The 21,999-nt window shown below is 40.7% G+C and overlaps 1 protein-coding gene across 14 annotated transcripts in view; it reads right to left on the reverse strand.

The window, feature by feature from the left end:
* CCDC7 (coiled-coil domain containing 7) overlaps positions 1–21,999 on the reverse strand; it is a 568,294-nt gene that overhangs the window by 311,216 nt on the left and 235,079 nt on the right. For 13 of the 14 annotated variants that reach the window (XM_058297711.2, XM_058297712.2, XM_058297715.2 and 10 more), the window contains 3 exons: positions 11,726–11,839; positions 10,624–10,734; positions 5,762–5,857 (listed from right to left, as the gene is read on the reverse strand). In XM_058297711.2, the coding sequence (XP_058153694.1) occupies positions 5,762–5,857; positions 10,624–10,734; positions 11,726–11,839 (321 nt within the window). The remainder of the gene's footprint in view (positions 1–5,761; positions 5,858–10,623; positions 10,735–11,725; positions 11,840–21,999) is intronic. The other variant, XM_071215439.1, reaches the window with a different exon arrangement.

Here is a 21,999-nt window from a genome sequence, read left to right on the forward strand (position 1 = left end):
CAGAGAACCTGCAAGTTCAGTTATGCCCAATGGCTATTCTTAGATTTAAGCAGTGGCATGGGGGTAATGGTCAGTATGAGTTACGGCAAGTTGTAGAGACTCATGCTTTTAATGAAAAGAATGCAGGACTTTGGGATTGGAACATCTTTCCTGAAGAGACCTTGAAGACTAGGTTAGTTGTCCTCCAGATGAAGGATGTAATCTTGAAAAACTTAATGGGGGAGTGTTGCATCTTGTGGGGAGTGTCACTATAGAACCCTTCTGCCCTCCCCCCCTCCCCCATTAGAAAAAGCCTTGACATTGGCCACTTTCCCTAGGAGGATGAGTAAGGTGGGAGGATGAGAGCATGCAGACACATGAGACCTAATCCTTCCTCAGTTGGGTACAATTTGGGCACCAACAGTTTTTTCTCAGAGTTCCCTGCCACTTAAAATCATGTTAGGACCATCCTCACAGAGGCTATTGTAACCCTGTGAGCCACTCTGGTGTGGTCCCTTGAGTCTACTATGAGGGACTGGCAAGAGTAGATGATAAGATTGCTGCCTAGACTCAGATTTTTAGGGTCATTCTGCCAATCTTGCTGGTTATCTACTTTAATTCAAGCTCCTCCTAATTTCAGGCCCATTGGTTCTTCCTTTTTTCCCCCCACCTGCTGTCTGAGCTTGCCTAATGAGTCAAAATAGACACCTGCTTTAGTTTCCTAGGCTGATCAAGCAAATACCATGCAATGGGTTGGCTTAAAGAATGAGAATTTATTAGCTTATGGTTTTAAGACTAAAAGTTCAAATCAAGGCATCATCAAAATGATGCCTTTTTCCCAAAGATTGATGTGCTGGGGTTCACTGTCAGTGATCTTGGTTCCCCTGTCACATGGCAAGGCACATGGCAGCCTCTTCTGGCCTCTCCCTTCTTTTCTGGGTTCCATAAGTTTCAGTTCTTGCTGCTTTCTCTCTCTTTCTGAATTTCATTCTTCTTATAAAGGACTCCAATAATAGGATTAAGACCCATTCCATTTGAAGTGCAAACACCTTCTTAACTGAAGTAATCTCATCAAAAGGTCCTACTTCCAATGGGTTCACAGCCCACAGGAATGGGTTAAGAACATGTTCTTCTGGTATACATACAGCTACAATCTACTACAACATCCTACAGAGCAGCTTTAAGAAGCTATGAGAGCACTTTCCGACTATTACTTAAGGTCCCCCTGATAGTGCCAAAACTCATCAGCTCTAAGCAGTTCCCTGGGGCCAATGGACAGCAAGCAAAGTAGTGAGTTTTTGAGACCTGTGCCTTTTAGGAAGAGAATGTAGGGCCCTTTGGGATCTCTTTGCCCAGTAACCTGAAGAGATTTTAGACACATAGTTCACTTCCATTCCTTGAGTGTGCACTGACAGTGACCAGTCACTAAGGAGAAGTGTCTTAGTTTGTCAAGTTGCTATAAGTATCTCTCACAATGGGTTGGCTTAAACAAGCATTTATTTGCTCACAATTTTGAAGGATAAAAATCCAAAATTAAGGTGTCAGCAAGGTTATGTTTTCTTCCAGGAAACTGTGGCATTCTGGTGCTTGTCACAGTCCTAGAGTTCTTGCCTTTTATCTTTGCCTCCCATCACATGATGATCTCTCTACATTGTCAGCTCCCTTTTCTTGAGTCTGCTCTTCTGGCTTTGATTGACTTCCAGCTTCTGACCCCTGCATTATCTTCTCTGGCTTTTGACTTCCAATTTCTCCTCTTTATAAGGCTTCTGGTTATACAGATTAAGACCTACCTGATTCAATTGGCCACACCTTACCTAAGATCCTATTTACTAATAAGTTAACACCCTTAGAAGCATGGATTAAGATTAAGAACATTTCCTTTGAGGAGGTGTATAATTCAACATACCACTACAAAAGGCAGAAGAATAAGAGGACATGAGCACATGGTACCTCTTCCTAGTCAATTGTGGATTACTGGGCCCCAATAATTTTGGTTCACCCTTAGTGAGCCTCTGCCACTTCAAAATTTGTTAGGACCATCCTTGCAGTGGCTACAGCAGTCCTTTGAGCCACTCTGGTAATCCCTTGGGTCTATAATGAGGGAATGAGAAGACTGCATGATGAGATCGTTAACAGGCTCAGATTTTTAGGTCAGTCCTGCCAATTAACTTCCTCATTAGGTTAGGTAAATCAGCCTACAGCACAATCCAGAATTTCACTGATGAATTTCTGGGCCATAGGAAAAGCAGCCACTGCCAAGATCACAGACTGATACATAAAGAAAGCAATGAAAAAAGGCTAATCAGGATCCCTTGCTCAGGCCGTTGGGGCAAAGGACTTCCAAAAAGATGTCTGGGTCTGGTTAATCGATAGTGGGGTCTCAAAGGAGGAGACTGATGGGCTCCTCAACAATAAATTCATGGCATGTAATAGGCTTTGTGGTGCCTGATAGTGTCTGCCTAGTGACAATTCCTATGACTAAACAAATGCTATACCCTCCTCCCCTCACACTGAATCTAGAGGTGAATTATAGAGCACCACCAGTTTTTACCCAGACCTCTCAGCATTCAAAATTAAGCAAGTAAAATGGTTAGACTGAGGTATCTCTGTCTAAAAGAGGGACCAGAAACCTTAAGACAAGTCAGATTTCAATGGTATGTAAGAAATTGTATTTCTTCGGCCTTTATGACACCAGTGCAGAGGTGGCTGTGACCCCCACAAACCCTAATTCTAGCATGAGGGAGAAATACTGCCACCAGGAACCTACCCAGATATGAATGAGTGGTACCCTTGTGTCCATAAAACCTGTATTGTTATGGTTGCAACTACTGAATATACTATTGGTATTTTTTTTTTAAGATTTTTTATTTTTATTTATTTATTTATTTTTATTTAATTCCCCTCCCCTCCCCCGGTTGTCTGTTTTCTGTGTCTTTTTGCTGCGTCTTGTTTCTTTGTCCGCTTCTGTTGTCGTCAGTGGCACGGGAAGTGTGGGCGGCGCCATTCCTCGGCAGGCTGCTCCCTCCTTTGCGCTGGGCGGCTCTCCTTATGGGTGCACTCCTTGCGCGTGGGGCTCCCCTACGCGGGGGACACCCCTGCATGGCACGGCACTCCTTGCGCGCATCAGCACTGCGCATGGGCCAGCTCCACACGGGTCAAGGAGGCCCGGGGCTTGAACTGCGGGCCTCCCATGTGGTAGACGGACGCCCCAACCACTGGGCCAAAGTCCGTTTCCCCCTATTGGTATTGATGTATTATCTATGTGCACCCCATCTCACAGCTGCTCTCCTGCCTTGACAAGAATTGAGGCAATTAGAGTGATATTAGAGGAGCATGTAGAACATTGAGTTTACCCAACTACTGGCATCTTGTTATACTCTCTCAAAACCGGTATCAACCTCCTGGGAAAGAAAATAACTAAGTGCATTCATTTCTGAGTTTAGGAAGCCAACATTCTCCAGGAGACTGGTCCTCCATTAAGTTGACCCATCTGGCTAATGCACGAGGGCCTTGGGTGCCAGGAGACTTGCTATTGATTATGGGTGACTCAATGCCATGGTGTCTCCCTTGGTACCAGCAGTACCTGACACTGTGACTGTCACAAAGGCTCTTGTTCAAGCTGAGAGAACTTGGTATGCAACAATGGCATTACAAATGCCCTATTCAGGATCCTTCTTTCCCCGGATGTTAGGATCAATTTGCCTTCAAGTGTACTTGGTATACCTCGGTGAGACTACCTAAATTCCATGCCATTAAAGGGTAGACTGTTACCTGGAAAAGTCCCATTCCCAGAGGGAACACTGCCTCCCACTACTTGGATGACATCCTCCTGGGGGCCCCACACAAGGACACAAACCGACAAAGACTGAACAGCTGGTTACCCACATGCAGCAACATGTCTGGTTCATGAACACAGAAGGTACAAAGAAGAGAGGAGACTGGTGGATTCCTAAACAAAGCATCAAGGCCAGTTGCCAGACCCTGGGGAAAAGCATGCTAGCCCCATGAGGTTCTGCACGGTGGTGGCCCCTGTGACGAATACAAGGGCTGTTACTTCCACCCATCCCAGGAAAACTGGGCATGAGTCAGAGAGCAGCCCACCCATTACCCTGGTATCACAGCCTTCAAAACCAAACAAGATGAGTGGTTTGACTGAGGAACCTCTGTCCCAATGGGGATGAGAGGCCCTATGCCATGGGCAGAGTTCAGTGTGAGGTGAGGGAGGATTGCACACTTGGTCCTTTAGGATACTAGTTTTAGGAGACCATGGTCCCTGCTAGCCCTCACATCAGCATGCAGGGGAAATGCTCTCTGATTTGGGTTCTGAGGCCACTGCCATTATCCAGGGCTGACAGAGGCCATTGTTATGGCCTCCTCTACAGACTACATTACTGGTATTGGTAGTGTCTATGTGAATCCCAACCAGTTTTCATAATCAAGCTGTGACAGGAATTACTGTAGTTAGGGCCATTTCATGTGGAAGACCAAGAACCTACAACAAATAGTGCCTAACACTGTTGTCCCTATACCATATTAACTTCCTAGGGAAGAAAAGAAATAAAAAAACTCACCTTGAGACTCTCCCCATTCAATAGACCTACATGGCCTATGCTCAAGGTCTGTGTGCCTGGAAACCCACTATTATTTATAGGCAGCTCAAAACCATAATGTCACTCTTGACATCAGCAGTACCTGACCTTGTGACTGTCACAAAGGCTATTGCCCAACTAAGGGAATTTGTTACACAGTCACTGTCTTCATAAATGCCCTATTCAGCATCCCTACTCATCCAGATGATCAAGATCAGTTTGCCTTTGTGTGGAAGGGGTTTTAAATCATCTCTAATGCTCTTGAATAAAGCTACTGTAATTCCCTGAACTGTTATCAGTGAATATATCTTGACTTGGAAAAAGTCCCATTCTTGGAGGTAGCACTAGCTTTCCATTGTACAAACGACAATTTCCTAGACAGCCAGGTAAGGGCACCATACAATAAGAGCTGGAAACCTTGGTGACAACCTTGTGCATGGACACATGCACAACACAGCTGAATTTAATACAGACAAGGTCCTAGTACACAAGCGAAATTCCTAATTCCTGGACACATCTTGGAGTGTGTACCTCATCTCATTTCAGAAGAGATTGCCAAGATATTTGCACTCTTTGTCCCCAAAATAAAAAGGTGTTCAAGCTATTAGTGGGGCTTTGGCTACAGGTACTCTCACATTCTCCATATTGATGGCAGCCTTCAATTGGGTAACAAAAAGAATGAGACCTTTGCATGGGTCCCAAATAACAGGAAGCCCTGGAGGCCCTCCAATGGCCACCAAAGCCACCCTCCCCATGGGCCCCATTGATCCACATTTGCCACTTGTATTACACACCTCAGCAAACCCTTCAGTTTGTCAATTGGAGCTTATGGCAGGAGAATACCACCACAGGTCAGAAGCACTCATTAGTATTTTGAACCTGTGAGCCCCCAGACTCAGCTGAAAGAAACATACTTTTAAGACGTATCTATTGACCCATTATTGGGCCTTGGTAGATACTGAATATTAGACCCATGGCCATGAAACAATTTTACCAAAAGAAATCCCAGCTGAAAGGTATCAGTGCTTTAGCTTTTGTTCTCTGGCTATCTTTGGGTATTCACACTATAGTTCAAGGTGTAAAATATCTATAAAATATGTGCTAATGTACATATTCATGTACCAAAGAAAAAAGACATTCTGATGAGTTTAATTCAAAATAATTTCAAGAACTATACAAATTATTATACTTACTCTTGAGCCTTTCCCCTCTGGAAGATTTTTGTTTTTTTGTTTCCTTTTGGATTTTGGACACTGAATCTTGGTTCTCATTTGGTTCTTCATATTGAGCTACATAAAGAGATACATTTAGTCCACTAAATACAAACACAGATCTTCTGTGAGATCTTTAGAGTTCAAAATTTATGACAAGTGATCAACAGAATTTTCTCACATTTTTATGAAGTTATAAATAAGTTCACATCATGATGCACCTGATATGACATTGGGAGAAGTTTTATTGTGTGTATATTGAAGCTATCTCATTATTTCATAAATATTCCTAGGTAACAAATATATTTTACACTGGTCTCTAGTTTTCTTAGATTATTTATACTTTACAATCTTACACATTTGTAGACCGAACAATATAAAAGCAGATGTATGAGCTTTCTCATTATAGTATTATTTGTAATTGCAAAATATTCAAAATCACCTAATATTCAACATAGGATATTGGGTGAATAAACTAAGATCTATACTATAAATGATGGTATAGTATCATCTACGGTATGTATGTGGTATAAACAGCTGTAAACGCAGTTGTAAAAGGAATGAAAAAGATCTCTAAATAGATATGAATGCTTTACAAGGATAATATTCACCAAAAAATATCTACCTTTTAGGTAAGAAAGAAGGAGAAAGGATAAAAAAAATAGAAAACAAGAAATAGAGAAATGCTTATTTTTACAAAATGAAACATATGATATAGAAACCAGAAAACAATGCAGTTGGTTATCTACAATTGAGGTGGAAATACAAAGGGAAAGTATACACGCAGGAATGATATTTATGTATACCTTTTGGCTTTTTTTTTTTCTTTTGGAAAGAGAATAATGTTCCACAAATTTCAAATATAAGGCTAAATCAAAAAGGGTAAAATAAAACTGAAGGTATACTAAAACATTAACCTCCTGAAAGGAAGAAAAATACACTAATCCAAGGAACTTACGAATGAAATTATTGGCATATACCTTCAGTCTTAGCCAATAGTGGAAGGGGGGTGGGGACTGTAAGAAATCCTAAGATCTTTTCAGTAACTTTGTTTTGTAGTGATAGAGAAGCAGGCCTTCCTGCAACAGACTTGGTGCATGCCAGTACCTGGCAGGCTCAGGAGCGAATTGAGTGAAGACAGACCCAACCGCTCCCTCAGGCCACCAACTGTGCTCTTATGAATGGCTGCATTCCCAACCCAGGTACTTCCCTTGGGAGGTCGCCCTATTGGGGTACAGGGCCTCAGCTGAAACAGCGTTATGATGTATCTGCAAGGAACTTCACAGGGGACCCGAAAACACCTTCCTGCACACTGACTTCACATTCAGTACCTTCCCACTTCTAGTCCTCCCATTTTCAGGCCCCCAGGTCCCTAAAAAGGCAGAAGTCTTTTTGATCTTGGTTCCGTCAGTATTGATACCTTGACCCTTGCCTTGTGCCCCTCCATGAGAAAAAATGGAAAATTGGGAGAGCTGGTAACCTTTCTCATTTAGTCTCTGATGTATACTATAACAGTTAATGAATGAAGACTTAATTGCCATTTTCAATTTCGTTCATGGCCTTAATTGACCAGCTCAACCCTTGGCAGCTCTCTCTCTGTCTCTCTGTCTCTCTGTCTCTCTGACAAGAGGTCAATTAAGCACAATGCCTTTCTGGAAAAGCAAAAAGCATAAATATTCCCCAGGGCTTTTGAGGAGGTCTAAGAGCTTGTGGGAAATCACTGATTCTTTTAAAAACGGACTCCTACTCAGCAGCTGAGCTTGCAGAGCTGTCAAACTGGAGTTTAATAAAAGAGACTCTAAAGAAAGCTAGAGAACCAACTTCTTACTAATACTAATTTCCCATAACTGAATCAAAAATTGTCAGAGAACCTGAAAGTTAAGTTGGATCAATGTTTATTCATACACCTAAGCAGTTCTCTGGGGGCATAAAGACAGGCTGGAATAGCAAGATTTTGAGACCTGTGCCCTCGGGGATTGCTTTGCCAAGTAATCTGAAGAGACGTAAGAGACAGGTTAGTTTGCCTCCACAATGAAGGATGTAATATTCTTAAACTCAGAGAAAGAGAAAATGCCATCTTGAAGGCAGTGTCACCACAGACTTCACTTGAAAGTGCCCTAAGAGTGACAACTCAGCCTAAGAAGAGGAAGGAAATTGGGAGGATGAAAGGAACAGAACACCCAAAACTCTCCTTCCTCAGTTGGGTACTACTGGGGTGCCAACAGATTTGATTCACCCATAATTTGTCTGCCACTTAAAAACTTATTTGGACTGGCCTTGCAGAGGCCACAGCAACCATATGAGTCACGTGGTTCACTCACTGGGTCTAAAAAGAGGGAGTGAGAAGAGTAATTATGAGATCACTAACCAGTTCATTCCTTTGGCTACTGGCTGGCTATCAAAGATAATTAAACATTTTCATAAGGTCTGGTCAGTCAACCCATGATACAACTCAGAACTTAACAAATTCTTAGGCATGGAAAAAGCAGCTACTGCCAAAACAGAAAGGTTGACCAGAATAGAGAGTTACATATAAATAGCAATCTGTACCTTTGCCTGTACAAATCTGGGCAAGAGTTTGTCCAAAGAGATTTCTAGGATTGGTTACTCAATAAAGGGATAACAATGGAGGAGTGAATGGGCTACCCAAAATGGATCTCATGGCCAGAAACTGGGGGACCTGACATGTAACCTACTAGGTTCTGCACACTGATGGCCCCTATGGTAAAATACTTACTCTTCTCTCCACTCCTCCAAATAAATTGACTAAATCTGGAGGTGAAAATGAGAGGTCTGCCAAATTTAAACTAAACATCTTACCTTTTAAAAATAAACAAGTCAGGGGCAGTTAGGCTATTCCCAGAACAGACTGGAAGTCCCAACGCAAACAAGAGTAAAATGGAGAGGTGGCAGAGCCCAGCATAAAAATGACTATGATCCCTTCAACTCCTGGCATGAAGATGAGGAGGAAACAGATAATGCTCTCTAATTTGGAGCGCAAGACTACCACTATGGTGACCCATACCCAAACGCAACTATGGTTCAGTTCCTGAGGGTGCCTAAAAACCTACATTGTTAAGGTCCCTGCTAGTGAATTAGAATTGTTGAAGATGCATTATCTACATGCACATCTGCTCACTTTTGTCCCCAAGCCCTGACAGAAATTGCTGAAGCTGTGCTGCTTTAGCTGGTATGATGGTTAAGTTCATGTGTCAAATTGGCCAGCTTTTGCTTCCAGTTTTTTGATCAAGCACTTGCCTGATTGTTACTGTGAAAGGATTTGTGGACTTAAATCATCAGTAAGTTGCTTGCGTCTATGACTGATTACATCTACAATCAACTGAGGAGAATGTCTTCAACAATGAGACATGGCTTGTCCAATCAGTTAAAGACTTTAAAAGTGAAAGTGATGATTTCAGCAATCAGATGAGAGAATTTCCATCTCTACTTCAGCCATCCAGTTTGTCCTGCAGAATTCATAAATAACCTTCATCTGAGTTCCCAGCTTGCAGTCTGCTCTACAAAATCTGGACTTTACAGATATCTCTTGTTGAGTCTGTTTTCCTAGAGAACCCTAATTAATCCATTGGGGCATACAGAAAAAGTGAAATGATCCACCTGACAGTTGGCACCTGGCACTGATATTTCCCCAAGACAATAATGATTGACTACAGAAAAAAAGAACTAACTGCCCTCATGGCTAAGCTTAAGGAATCCAAACTGTTTCTCCATTCATTTGGTTTTTCTGGCCTATGTGCAAGGCCTAGACTGCCAGGAGATGATTATGAAGGGCTCAGCAGATTGCCTCCCTTGACACCAGCAGGTCATGATACTGTGACTGTTATAGAGGCTATTGTCCAGTTGAGGGAGTTTGGTATGCATCCCTCCCCTTCAATATGATCAGGATCAGTTTCCCTTTAAGTGGAAAGTCTTAAAATGTCCTTTAATATCCTCCTACAAGGCTACGTAAATTTCTTGATTTCTTTTGTCACCAGTTGGGAGCTGTGGCCTGGAAAAAATCCTGTTGCCAGAGAGAAAACTAGCCTTCCCCTATATTGATGGGACCCCCCCAGAAGGCCCGACATGAACAATATTTAACAAAGACTGGATGCCCTGTTGACCCACATGTGATAGCACACCTGGGCCATTAATACAGACAAGGCACAAAAACCTAGGGTCCAAGTGAAACCACTGGACATGATCTGAGAAGATGCACAATGTCTCATTCTAAAAAAGATCATTGCCAAGCTTTTGGCTCTCTCTGTCCCAACAACTAAAACGAGGGCCAGCAATTGGTGGAACCACTTATCCCCTGGCAAGTTCACGTTCTTCCATCTATGAGGTTACCAGAAAGGATGCTGCCTTTGAGTGGGACCTTTAAAACAAAATGTCTTAGAGGCCCTCTAGTGGGTTGCCAAGGTCACCCTTTCCATGGGTTTCGCCAAAACACATTTGCCACCTGAGGTGCAAGTCACAGCAACCCCTAAAGTTTGCTGATTGGAGCCTATGGCAGAAGGACAGAATCAAAGGTCAGAGGCACCCGTTGAGCTTTTGGATCCATAAGCACAACGCATTAACACACATTTACTGGCCTGTTATTAAGATTTGGTGGATAATGAGCACATGACTCATGACCATTAAATATTTTTGCACACAAAAAATCCAACTAAAATGAATCAATGTTTTTCTGTTATGAAGTATCTTAGGTTATTTATACTGTAGTTCTAAGTGCAATGTTTCCAAAAAATACATATGCTCAAGTATATTTTCGTTAACCTAGAAAAAGTGGTCATCTGAAAAAGTTTTTTAAGTAATTTAAAAACATGTACAATTATTTTACTTACTCTTGAGTCCTTTTCTGCTAGACTTTATGTGCTTTTTTAATTGCGTTTGGGGTTCTGACACTGACTCTTGATCCTCAGACATAAGATTTTGATTTGTTACTACATCAGGAGCTAAACAAAGAGATACATTTAGTCCACTAAATACAAAAATAGATCTATTGTGTAAACTCTAGATTTAAAATTAAAAAGAAGTGCATGGTGTGTCTATGAATGTGTGTATATATGTAAATGTATCCATGGACAGGCATGTAGGTATATTTCTGTATGGCTACCTTATATGCATATGTATGTTTACATATATGTACATGCCTGTGTATATATATGTATACACATACATATACGTATATACTTATGTGTGCAAATGGAGGAATCCAGCTCCAAGACAAATTCCTATGGGTAATCTTTCAGGCCTGAAATAATGCAATTAGAAAGGCTCTACCTGTCAGACCTCATGGGGGAATGCTACCTCCCCACACACCAAACTGGTACACAGACAGCTCAGTGCTGTCTCAGGAAGGTGATGCTCTCAAGGACAGAGTCCCTCCACCCTCAGGCACTTTCTTAGCCCAGGCACCTCCACTTGGAAGCCTCCCCATGGGGTATGGCTTTGTCTGGGATACTGTTCAAGTGCCTGTGCGAGAACAACCTTCTCAGAGAGCTGACCCTTACTCCATATTTAGTACCAATTCTAGCCTTCTTCATGTACTTGAAAGACACTGTTACAGGTCTGAATCACCCGTAAGACTTCTGGACCAATAATCTGCTAGAGTTGGCTGAAAGGTACTTGGTATACACTCTTAACGTACAGTCATTAGCCTGTTATTAGACTTTGGTTGACACTGAGCCTATGAAATAATTAGGAAATAGGGACTATTTCATATTCTCTTGGCCATGAAATAGTCCTGTGAACAGAAAACCTGGATAAAAGTTTTCAATGCTTTAATTTTTGTTCTCTGTTTATCTTTGTATATTCATACTGTAGGTCAAAGGATAAATTTTCTATAAGTATATGTTCAAATACATATCCATGACACAAAGGAAAAAGATTTTCTGGTGAGCATGCTTTAAAGTAATTTAAAGGTATCTATAATTTTATATTTACTTTTGAGTTTTTTTTCAACCCTGGAAGTTCTTTGTTGTTTTTCTTGCATTTGGATATTTGACACTGAATCCTGCTTCTTCAGCATAAGATTTTCAGCTGGTACTTCATCAGGAGCTACATAAAGAAATGTATTTAGTCCACTACATGGAAAAGCAGATCTACTGTAAAACCTCTACATTTAAAACTTATAACAAATACACAGCAGTGTTTCCTCTCATTTTAATGTAGTTATAAAATAATACTACATATGACATGAATAGTTGGAAAACAATTTTAATGAGTATATGTTGAAACTGTCTCATTATCTAATAAATATTCCTAAGCATTTAACATATTTTATATTATACTGATCTCTTGTTTCCTTAGTAATTTAGGTTAATACATATTCCTAGACCAAACATTCATAACGCATATGTACAAAGTCATTCTTTACAGCATTTTATTTTTAACAGTAAAATATTTAAAGCCACCTAAATATTTGAACATAGAAGATTGTTCAAATAAACTAAGGTATATATGCTGTAGGATCAAACTGTATTACAACCAACTGTACAAAACCCTACAAAAGGAATGAAGTATATTTCTATAAACTAATATGGATGGATTTCCAAAGGATATATTTTAATATATTTTTTATTTATTTTTAAAAGCCACTTAGATTACATAAAATGTTACATAAAAATATATAAGGGATGTCCATATGCTCTACTCCTCACATCTCCCATTTTTCCCCTTAACAATTTCTTTCATTAGTATGGTACATTCATTCAGCATTCCACTAAGCATGGATTACAGTTTCCATTATAGTTTACATGCTCTTCCATTCAATCCTGTAGGTTGTGGCAGGATATAGCATGGCTTGAATCTGTCATTGCAATGTCATTTGGGTCAATACCAAGTCCTGAAAATGTCCCCATATTACATCTTTTTTTTTTTTAATTATTTATTTATTTTTTTAAAATTACATTATGAAAAATATGAGGTCCCATTCAACCCCACCGCCCCCACCCCCCACTCCCCCCACAGCAACACTCTCTCCCATCATCATGACACATCCATTGCACCTGGTAAGTTCATCTCTGAGCATCACTGCACCCCATAGTCAATGGTCCACATCATAGCCCAGACTCTCTCACGTTCCATCCAGTGGGCCCTGGGGGGATCTATAATGTCCCGTAATTGTCCGTGAAGCACTATCCAGGACAACTCCACGTCCCGAAAACGCCTCCACATCTCATCTCTTCCTCCCATTCCCCACACCCAGCAGCCACCATGGCTACCGTTCCCACACCCATTCCACATTTTCTCTGTGGACATTGGATTGGTTGTGTCCGTTGCACTTCTATGTCAAGTGAGGGCTTAGATTCCATATGGGTACTGGATGCACTCCTCCCGCTTCCAGTGTGGCCACTCTCACAGCCAAACTCAGCGTGTAGATGCGACGCATTCCCCCCAGTGTGGGACATGACACCCGGGGATGAGCCTCCCTGGCACCGAGGGATCACTACCACATACCAGCTGAAGAAGCAACTAGAAAATGACCTTGAATTAAAGATTCAATGCGGAACAGCAGAATATACCTGTCTACATATAATGACATGACTTTGGGAAGCTGTTTGACCTAATATAAGGGGGAAATGGAAAGGAGAAATGAGATAAGGCTGTGAGTCTCTAAAAAAGAGTCTGGAGGTTGTCAGAAGGAATACCCCTATGTACAACTGAACAGAGTCTAAGAGACAGATAAGGTAGATACAACCCCAGGTATTGGTTCTTTTGAGGGATAAAGAGACCCACGGGTTCTATGGTCATGGCAGAAGGGGTTCACTGCCATGACAGATAGCCCTTCTTTGGAGCTGGTGTTTCTGCGTGATGGAATTGGACTCAGAGGGGATTTCTTTTCACAAGACTTGCATGCTACTTTATTTGAATTGTAGTCGGTGCTGGGTTTAAGATATATGTAGGGGATTCGAATCTCTGGACCGATAATATGACATATTACATCTTTTTACCTCTCCCTGACTTTAGCAACTTCAGAGGCCTCTGACTCTACATCAATGATAAAATTTCTTCCATTGCTGGAATCACAATAAGTCTATAGTAGAATACCAGTAAGGCCACTCTAGTCCATATTTGATTCCTCAATCCTGAGGATTCTGGGATGGTGATGCCCACTCCACCTCTTATTGAAAGGGGGCTTCGATCCCATATGACTGATGGTTGGGACTCTCTTGCTTGCAGTTGTAGACTCTCTCGGATCCTTGGTATGGAGGTTGTCCATCCACACTTCCTTGTTAGTTGTCCTGGGTGAGTTCAATGAACTGGAGAGTAGGTGTTTCAACTCCACTGAGCCTAGGGCCCAGCTGCCATATGGACAGCCCAGAGATTCAGGATTCTTGGGCATACACCTACCAATTCCAGCACCAACTCTAGGCTCAAATAAAAGGGACAGAAGAGGCAAGTGTAGAGAAGTCCATTCTGAGTCCAATTCAGCCACACTCTGGTACACAAACTCCAAAGTAGGGCCCACTGGTAAAGTACCAAATGCTGGAGCTGTGTACCATGACCATAGGACATGGGTGTCTCCAGGGCGCTCAGGCGCTTATCCAACTATTTGGGATAAGTATCTACTATGACTGTCTATGAGATACCAAGGGATATTTTTAACTGAACCTAGCTAGGACATTTTTTTTACCATATATCAGGGAAGCTCGCAGAGATTACTGGAGTCTTGTTACAAGTACATAATAATTATCTTGAATGTTCTATTGGCGAAGTATAGGGTAATTTGAAACAAATTATCTCAGGCTAATCGTGTACATTTCCTGTCCCTTATGTGGAATCCACCATTTTTCTTAAAGTCTCAAGTCTTTTAATAAGACATGTTATTAAAAACCTAAATCTAAAAATTAACTGTGCCAATTGGTTCTATGGTGAGAAAGGAGAGGAATCATGCTTTCATTAGAATAACCGGTATCAATTGGATAAATACAGAAGGGAACTGGAGTTAGAAAACCATCATTTGGGATCTCTTGAGGTAGAGATTGGGTCAGACTACATGAACACATTATAAATCTCAGGTGGATATTGGGAAGGGAACAGGATATTTCCCTGGTCTTACAGTGCCCTCTCATAGTTTCTTTATCAATATATGGGGGTGTGTGAATGTAACTATAACATGAAGAAATCAGACACTTTGACTTGGTGATCATGATTAAAATCACAAATGAATGACAGGTGGACATAGCATAGTTCTCAGTGTGATGCCCGAAGAACAACATCAGATAAACCCAAAATGAGGAACTTTTTCTTTAAAGGGCAGATTCTTAAAAAATGTTAATGTTAAAAAACAAAGACAACCAGCAAGATGGCAGGAGCTCCTGGAGTCAGCTCCTGCTTTAAGGCAAGTCATAAACACACAGAGCTATCTGGAAGTGGCTGAAGCACCTGTTCGGGGGCTCCAGGAGACCAGAAGAGCATCCTGCCATATCCTTGAAGGAATGGAAGGAGGAGACTGCCCATCTGCGGAGAAGATTGATAAGTAGAGTGCTCCATGCTACAGAAGCTGGTGCCCATCCTCCATTGGAGGCATAGCCACCTCGGCAACTGTTCTGCATCTAGAATTGGAAGTTCCACTTCCCAAAAATGGGGGAAGAGGAGATGGTTAGGCATAAACTTCAGCTACTGATGAGTAAATTCAGCAGGCTAAAGTATAATCCTGAGAACAGCTAAAGTTCGAGCCTGTCCAAGTCAGAAAAAGGGCAGAAGCCACCATCTTAACTCTGAGCCTGGCATGAGGGGAAGTGGGTGGACTGAAATTCACAGTGCTGGGAGGGACTGACTTCTCTCCATCCAGATCAAATTGCAGGTCTAGCCTAAGTTCCAGTCCCACCTCTGGAAAGGAGGAAGCTGCAGGGACCTGCGCCATCCTCTCCAGAAAATCCTCTCCAGAAAATTATCATCCAAGCTGAGGAGGCTGATGATCATCCTACTTTGGAAGCACAAGCTGCCCTAGGAGCTATTCTGTGACTGGAATTGGAAGCTCCATTTCCCCAAAACGAGGGAGGAGCAGACAGTTGGCCACTGATTTTGGCTACTGATTAAAAGACTCAGCTGGTATAACCCTAGAAACAGCTAGGGTGTGAATCTGTCCGAGTCAGAAAGAAGTTGGTAGCTGCCATTTTTACTATGCCCCCCGCCTGAGGGGAAGCCAGGGCACAAAATCATAGCAATGGTAGGAACCATTTTCTTTCACCCAGAGCAGCCTGCAGCCATAGCCTAGGTTTTAGCCCAACCTCAGACTCAGAGGAGGCTAGCAGGCCCTGCACCAGCTTATCCAGGTAAACGCAGGTACCTCTGGCTGGCACAGACTGAAAATCAGAGGTCTCCTGGGACAACTACAGTCATCTTGGACCTGCACTGCATCAATCGCTGCCCACACCTGCAGCTCCATCCCCATGCCAGGCAGGGGAGAGTGGGGTATGAAGCCTCATCATTCTCTCTGGGCAACTACAGTCTAGGCCTGCATGACTTGGATTATTCCACACAGCTGTGACTCTGTACTACCCCTGGCAAAGGAGAAAGTTGGGAGAAACTTCATTGGTCCCTGGTGCAATGAGGGCAGCTTCAGCCTACAAAGCTTATAACTCTACTGGCTCCTACTGTACAACCAGCAAGGGGAAAGGGCAGGAAGCCCTCAACTAAAAAGAAATACTGCACCCAGTAAAAATACTCTAGTAAGCCAGATGCCAAGACACCAACAAAAAATTACAATACACACCAAGAAACAGGAAGCTATGGCTCAGTTAAAGGAACTAGATAGGCCTCCAGATGACATAAAGGAGTTGAGACAATTAATCATAGATGTTCAAACAAACCTCCTTAATAAATTCAGTGAGATGGCTAAAGAGATTAAGAATATTAAGAAGACATTGGATGAGCACAAAGAAGAATTTGAAAGCATACAAAGAAAAATAGCAGATCTTATGGGAAAGAAAGGCACAATAAATGAAATTAAAACACATTGGAATCATATACTAGCAGATTTGAGGAGGCAGAAGAAAGAATTGGTGAGCGTGAAGAAATGGCCTCTGAAAGTGAACATACAAAAGAACAGATGAAGAAAAGAATGGAAAAAATTGAACAAGGTGTTGGGGAACTAAATGATAGCAAAAGGCATGTAAACATATGTGTCATGGCTGTCCTAGAAGGAAAAGGGAAGAGGATAGGGGCAGAAGGAATATTTGAAGGTATAATAGTAAAAAATTTCCCAACCCTATTGAGGGACAAAGATATATGCATCCAAGAAGCACAACGTACTCCCATCCAAAAAAAAATCTGAATAGACCAACTCTAAGACACATACTAATCAGAATGGCAAAGGCCAGAGACAAAGAGAGAATTCTGAGGACAGCAAGAGAAAAGCAATGCATAATATATAAGGGATATCAAATTAGATTAAGTGCTAATTTTTCACCAGAAACCATGGAGGAAAGACAGTGGTCTGATATATTGAAGATACAACAAGAGAAAAACTTCCAGACAACAATCTTATATCAGCAAGACTGATTTTCAAAAATAAGGCCAAGAATAAAATATTCATAGATAAACAGAAACTGAGAGAGTTTCTAACCAAGAGACCAGATTTTCAGGAAATGCTAAATGATGTGCTAGAGTCAGAGAAGAAAAGACAGGAGAGAGGAGCCTGGAAGAGAGTCTAGAAATGAAGATTATATCATTAAAAGTAACCAAAAATATCAAAAGAGTGGGGAAAATTAAATATGACAGACAAAACTCAAATAAGAAGAAACTTAACCAATGATGTAAAACATTTCTATTCAGAAAACTGCAACTCTGCGTTACAAGATATCAAAAAAGGCCTAAATAACTGGAAGAACATTCCATGCTCATAGATTGGAAGACTAAATATCATAAAGATATCAATTCGACTCAAACTGATGTACAGATTCAATGCAATCCCAATAAAAATTCCACTGGCATTTTTAAAAATTGAAAACACGATTATCAAATTTATTCGAAAGGCTAAGGGGCCTGAATGGCCAGAAACATATTAAAAAGGAAAAGCGAACTCTCTTCTCCAGACTTTAAATTATATTATCTAGGTGTAATGGGAACAACAGCAAGGCGCTGGCATAAAGACAGACACATAGACCAATGGAGCCAAACTGATGGTTCAGAAAGACCCTCACATGTATGGTCTGGTGATTTTTGAACAGCCTATCAAATCCACACATCTCAGGCAGAACAGGCCATTCAACAAAGGGTGCTGAACAAACTGGATATCCATAGCCAAAAGAAGGACAGAGGACCCCTATCTCACACCTCATCAAAAATTAACTCAAAATGGATCAAAAACCTAAATAGAAAAGAACATAAAGCTTCTAGAAGAAATTGTAGGAAAATACCTTCAAGCCCTGGTGGTAGGTGGTGGATTCTTAAAGGAGATGAGAGAAGGACTGAAATGGATTACTGATGTTTAATGTACTTAGAAGTTTTAATTAACTTTAATATAAAAGCGTGGAAATGTATAGAGTGGATGGTTACAAACAGTGAGTAACAGTTTATAAATGGGAATGTGGCTGAAAATGGTAATCTAGGGATTTCAATGCCATTTGACAGAATGTTACAGAATAATCTAGGAACTGAATATCACAGTAAACCCAGAGGTGGGTGAGAATTGTGGTTGATGGTACCAATGCAAGAGTGTCCTTTGTGCGCTAGAGCAAATGTACATCATTACTGCAGGATGGTAGGAATGTGGAAAAGTACAGAAAAAATATAAGTGGAGTGACCTATGGATGTGGTTAGCAGTAATAATGTAATAGGCCTGCATCTATGCCAATGATGAGCTGTGTTGACAATGGGGCAGTATGGAGAATGTGTGCCAAATGTACACTGTCAAAGTGGTAACAATCAGATGATATTATTTTATCGGTAACAAATGTTCCACCACAGTGTGGTGTGTTGATAGATGGATGTTGTTCGGGAATTCTGCACATGTGCATGATTGTTTTATAAGTATACAACTTCTTCATAAAAAAACATATTTAAGAAATAATAATAGGGTGCGTTGGGGAAAAAATACACCAAATGTAAGATAAGAACTATAATTAGTAGTAAGATTTTGACAATATTCTTTCAAAATCTGTAACAAATGTCTTTATGACAATGCAAGGTGTGGGTGGAGGGTTGATGTATGGGACCCCTGTATAATGTTATGCATGTTTGCTTTGCAAGTCCACAACCTTTCCTATACACTTATTTTTCTTGTATGTTCATACATAAAAGATCTAAAGATAATAATAATAATAAGGTAGGTTGGGGGAAAATACTTTGTTTAGCAGTAACATTTTAACAATGCTCTTTAATAATTAGTTTAAAATGTTAACAACAATGCAAGGTATTGGTGGTAGGGTGAGTTATGAGAGTCCTGTATGGTGCTATATATGTTTGTTTTGTAAGTTCAAAACTATTACTATACATTTATTGTTTACATATGTTCATGTGTAAGTAATATCCTTCAATAAATTTTTAAAAAATTTTTAATTAAAAAAAAGACAAAGAAAGACCAAGAAACTGTTCTAGATTAAATAATGCCAAAGATTAAACATGCACATGAAATACCTGCCATTAGCCTAAATTCTGTATTGGAAGGAAAGAAATGTTATCAAGAAAAATATTGGGTCAAATGACAAAAAAGTAGAATACAAATGTTAGATTACAAACAAATATTATATTAATATTAAATTTACTGAAGCTGATAATCAAATTGTGATTACATAAGAGAATATCCTTGGGAAGTGGACTTGGTCCAACTTTTAGGGTGTCCACCTACCACATGGGAGGTCCAAGATTCAAACCCCAGGCCTCCTTCACCCGTGTGGAGCTGGCCCATGCACAGTACTGATGCATGCAAGAAGTGCCCTGCCACTCAGTGGTGTCCCCTGTGTAGGGGAGCCCTACATGCAAGGCGTGTGCCCCCTAAGGAGAGCTGTCCAGCATGAAAGAAAGTGCAGCCTGCTCAAGAATGAGGCCACACACACAGCTTACACAACAAGATGACACAAGAAAAAGAAACACAAATTCCTACTGCTGCTGATAAGGATAGAAGCGGTCACAGAAGAACACACAGCGAATAGACACAGAGAGCAGACAACTGGGGGAAGGGGGGAGAAGAGAGAAATAAATAAATAAAGACATAAATAAATAAATAAATAAATAAAACTTTAAAAAAAAAGAGAGAGAATATCCTTAAACCTAAGAAATATGGAGGCAGGGAAAGATGGCGTCTGAGTGAGTGCACCTTATAATATCTCCTGCAAAGAAGCAGCTGAGTATGGCTGGAGTCCTGCTGGACTGGGCTGTTTTGGGTGCTTGCAGGGCAGGAGGTGTCTGGACATCGATTTAGTGGGACAGTGACAGAGAAGATTCTTGCAATGGTGAACTTAGCCAGCAACAAGAAAATAGAGTAAGAAGAACAAAGTGACAAAGAGAAGACATAACACTTATGCACAAACAACAACTAATTAATCCCTAAGACTAGACAAAGAAGCTAAGGAACTGATTAAACCCATCAAGATAAAATGATGACCAGACAGGAACAAAAAACCACAAACCAATCCAATAATCAGGAAAACATGGCTGAATCCAATGAACAAACTAAAAACTAGGAAGGGGAGCAGAACATCGGACAAGTAATTAAAGATCTCAAAACATATATTAGAGACCAACTTAATGAAGTAAAGGAAGAGGTTAACAATATGAAGAAAACACTTGGAGAGGAAATTGCAGACATATGCAAAAAGATAACAGATATGATGGTGATGAACACCTTAGTTCAAGAAATCAAAAATACATGCTCAGCAAACAGCAGCAGATTAGAAGAGGCAGAGGAGAGAATTAGCAACAAGGAAGACAGTACATCTGTAATCAAACAGATAGTAGAACTGATCGATAAAAAGATAGAAAAAATCCAGCTAGGACTTAGGGACCTGAATGACAATGCAAAATGCACAAACATACATATTATAGGCATCCCAGAAGGAGAAGAGCAGGGAAAGGGGACAGAAGGGGTGTTGGAGCAAATAATGGCTGAAAACTTCCCAAATCTAGGGAGAGAGATGGATGCACATATCCAAGAAGCACAATGCACCCCAAACACCATAAATCCCAACAGGCCCACCCCAAAACATATAGTTGTCAAATTATCCAATGCCCAAGACAAAGAGAAAATTCTAAAAGCAGCAAGAGAAAAGAGAACCATCACATACAAGGGAGGCTCCATAAGATTAAGTGCTTATTTCTCTTCTGAAACCATGGAGGCAAGAAGGCAGTGGTATGACATAGTCAAGGTACTAAAAGAAAAAAATTTCCAACCAAGAATACTCTACCCAGCTAAACTAGCACTCAGAAATGATGGAGAGTTCAAAATATTCACAGATAAACAGAAATTGAAAGAGTATGCCAACAAGAACCCTGCCCTTCAAGAAATACTAAAGGGAGTTCTGCAGGAAGAAAGGAAAAAACAGGAGAGGCAGAGTTGGAGGAGAGTGTAAGAGCAACAAAAAAAAACAGAAAGAGAAGGAAAAAAACAAACAAAATACAACAAACACAAGTCCAAACAAAATATGGCTAACATAAATAATTCCTTGAAAGTAATAACACAAAAGGTCAATGGATTAACCTCACCTGTCAAAAGATTCAGAATGGGAGACTGGATAAGGAAATATGACCCATCTATATGAGGTCTACAAGAAACACATCTTAGACCCAGGAATTCATGGAGGGTGAAAGTGAATGGCTGGAAAACAATCTTACAAGCAAACAATAACCAAAAAAAGGCAGGAGTAGCTATATTAATATCAGACAAAATAGACTTTAAATGTGAAACAATTGTGAGAGACAAAGAAGGATACTACATAGTAGTGAAAGAGATAATCTTTCAAGAAGAACAATCATAAATATTTATGCTCCTAACAAGGGCGCTTCCAAGTATGTGAGGCAAACACTGGAAAAATAAAGTGAAAGAATAGATGCCTCTACAATTATAGTGGGAGACTTTAATACACCATTATCAACTTTGGACAGAACATCTCAAAAGAGAATCACTAAAGGAAAAAAACTTTGAACAGTATATTAGAGGAGCTGGATCTAATAGACATATACAGATCATTACACCCGAATACAGCAGGATATACATTTTTCTCAAGTGCACATGGATCATTCTCCAAGATAGACCATATGCTAGTCCACAAAGA

This window comes from Dasypus novemcinctus, chromosome 5 (genome assembly GCF_030445035.2).
Source record: "Dasypus novemcinctus isolate mDasNov1 chromosome 5, mDasNov1.1.hap2, whole genome shotgun sequence".
NCBI classification, from domain to species: Eukaryota; Metazoa; Chordata; class Mammalia; order Cingulata; family Dasypodidae; genus Dasypus; species Dasypus novemcinctus.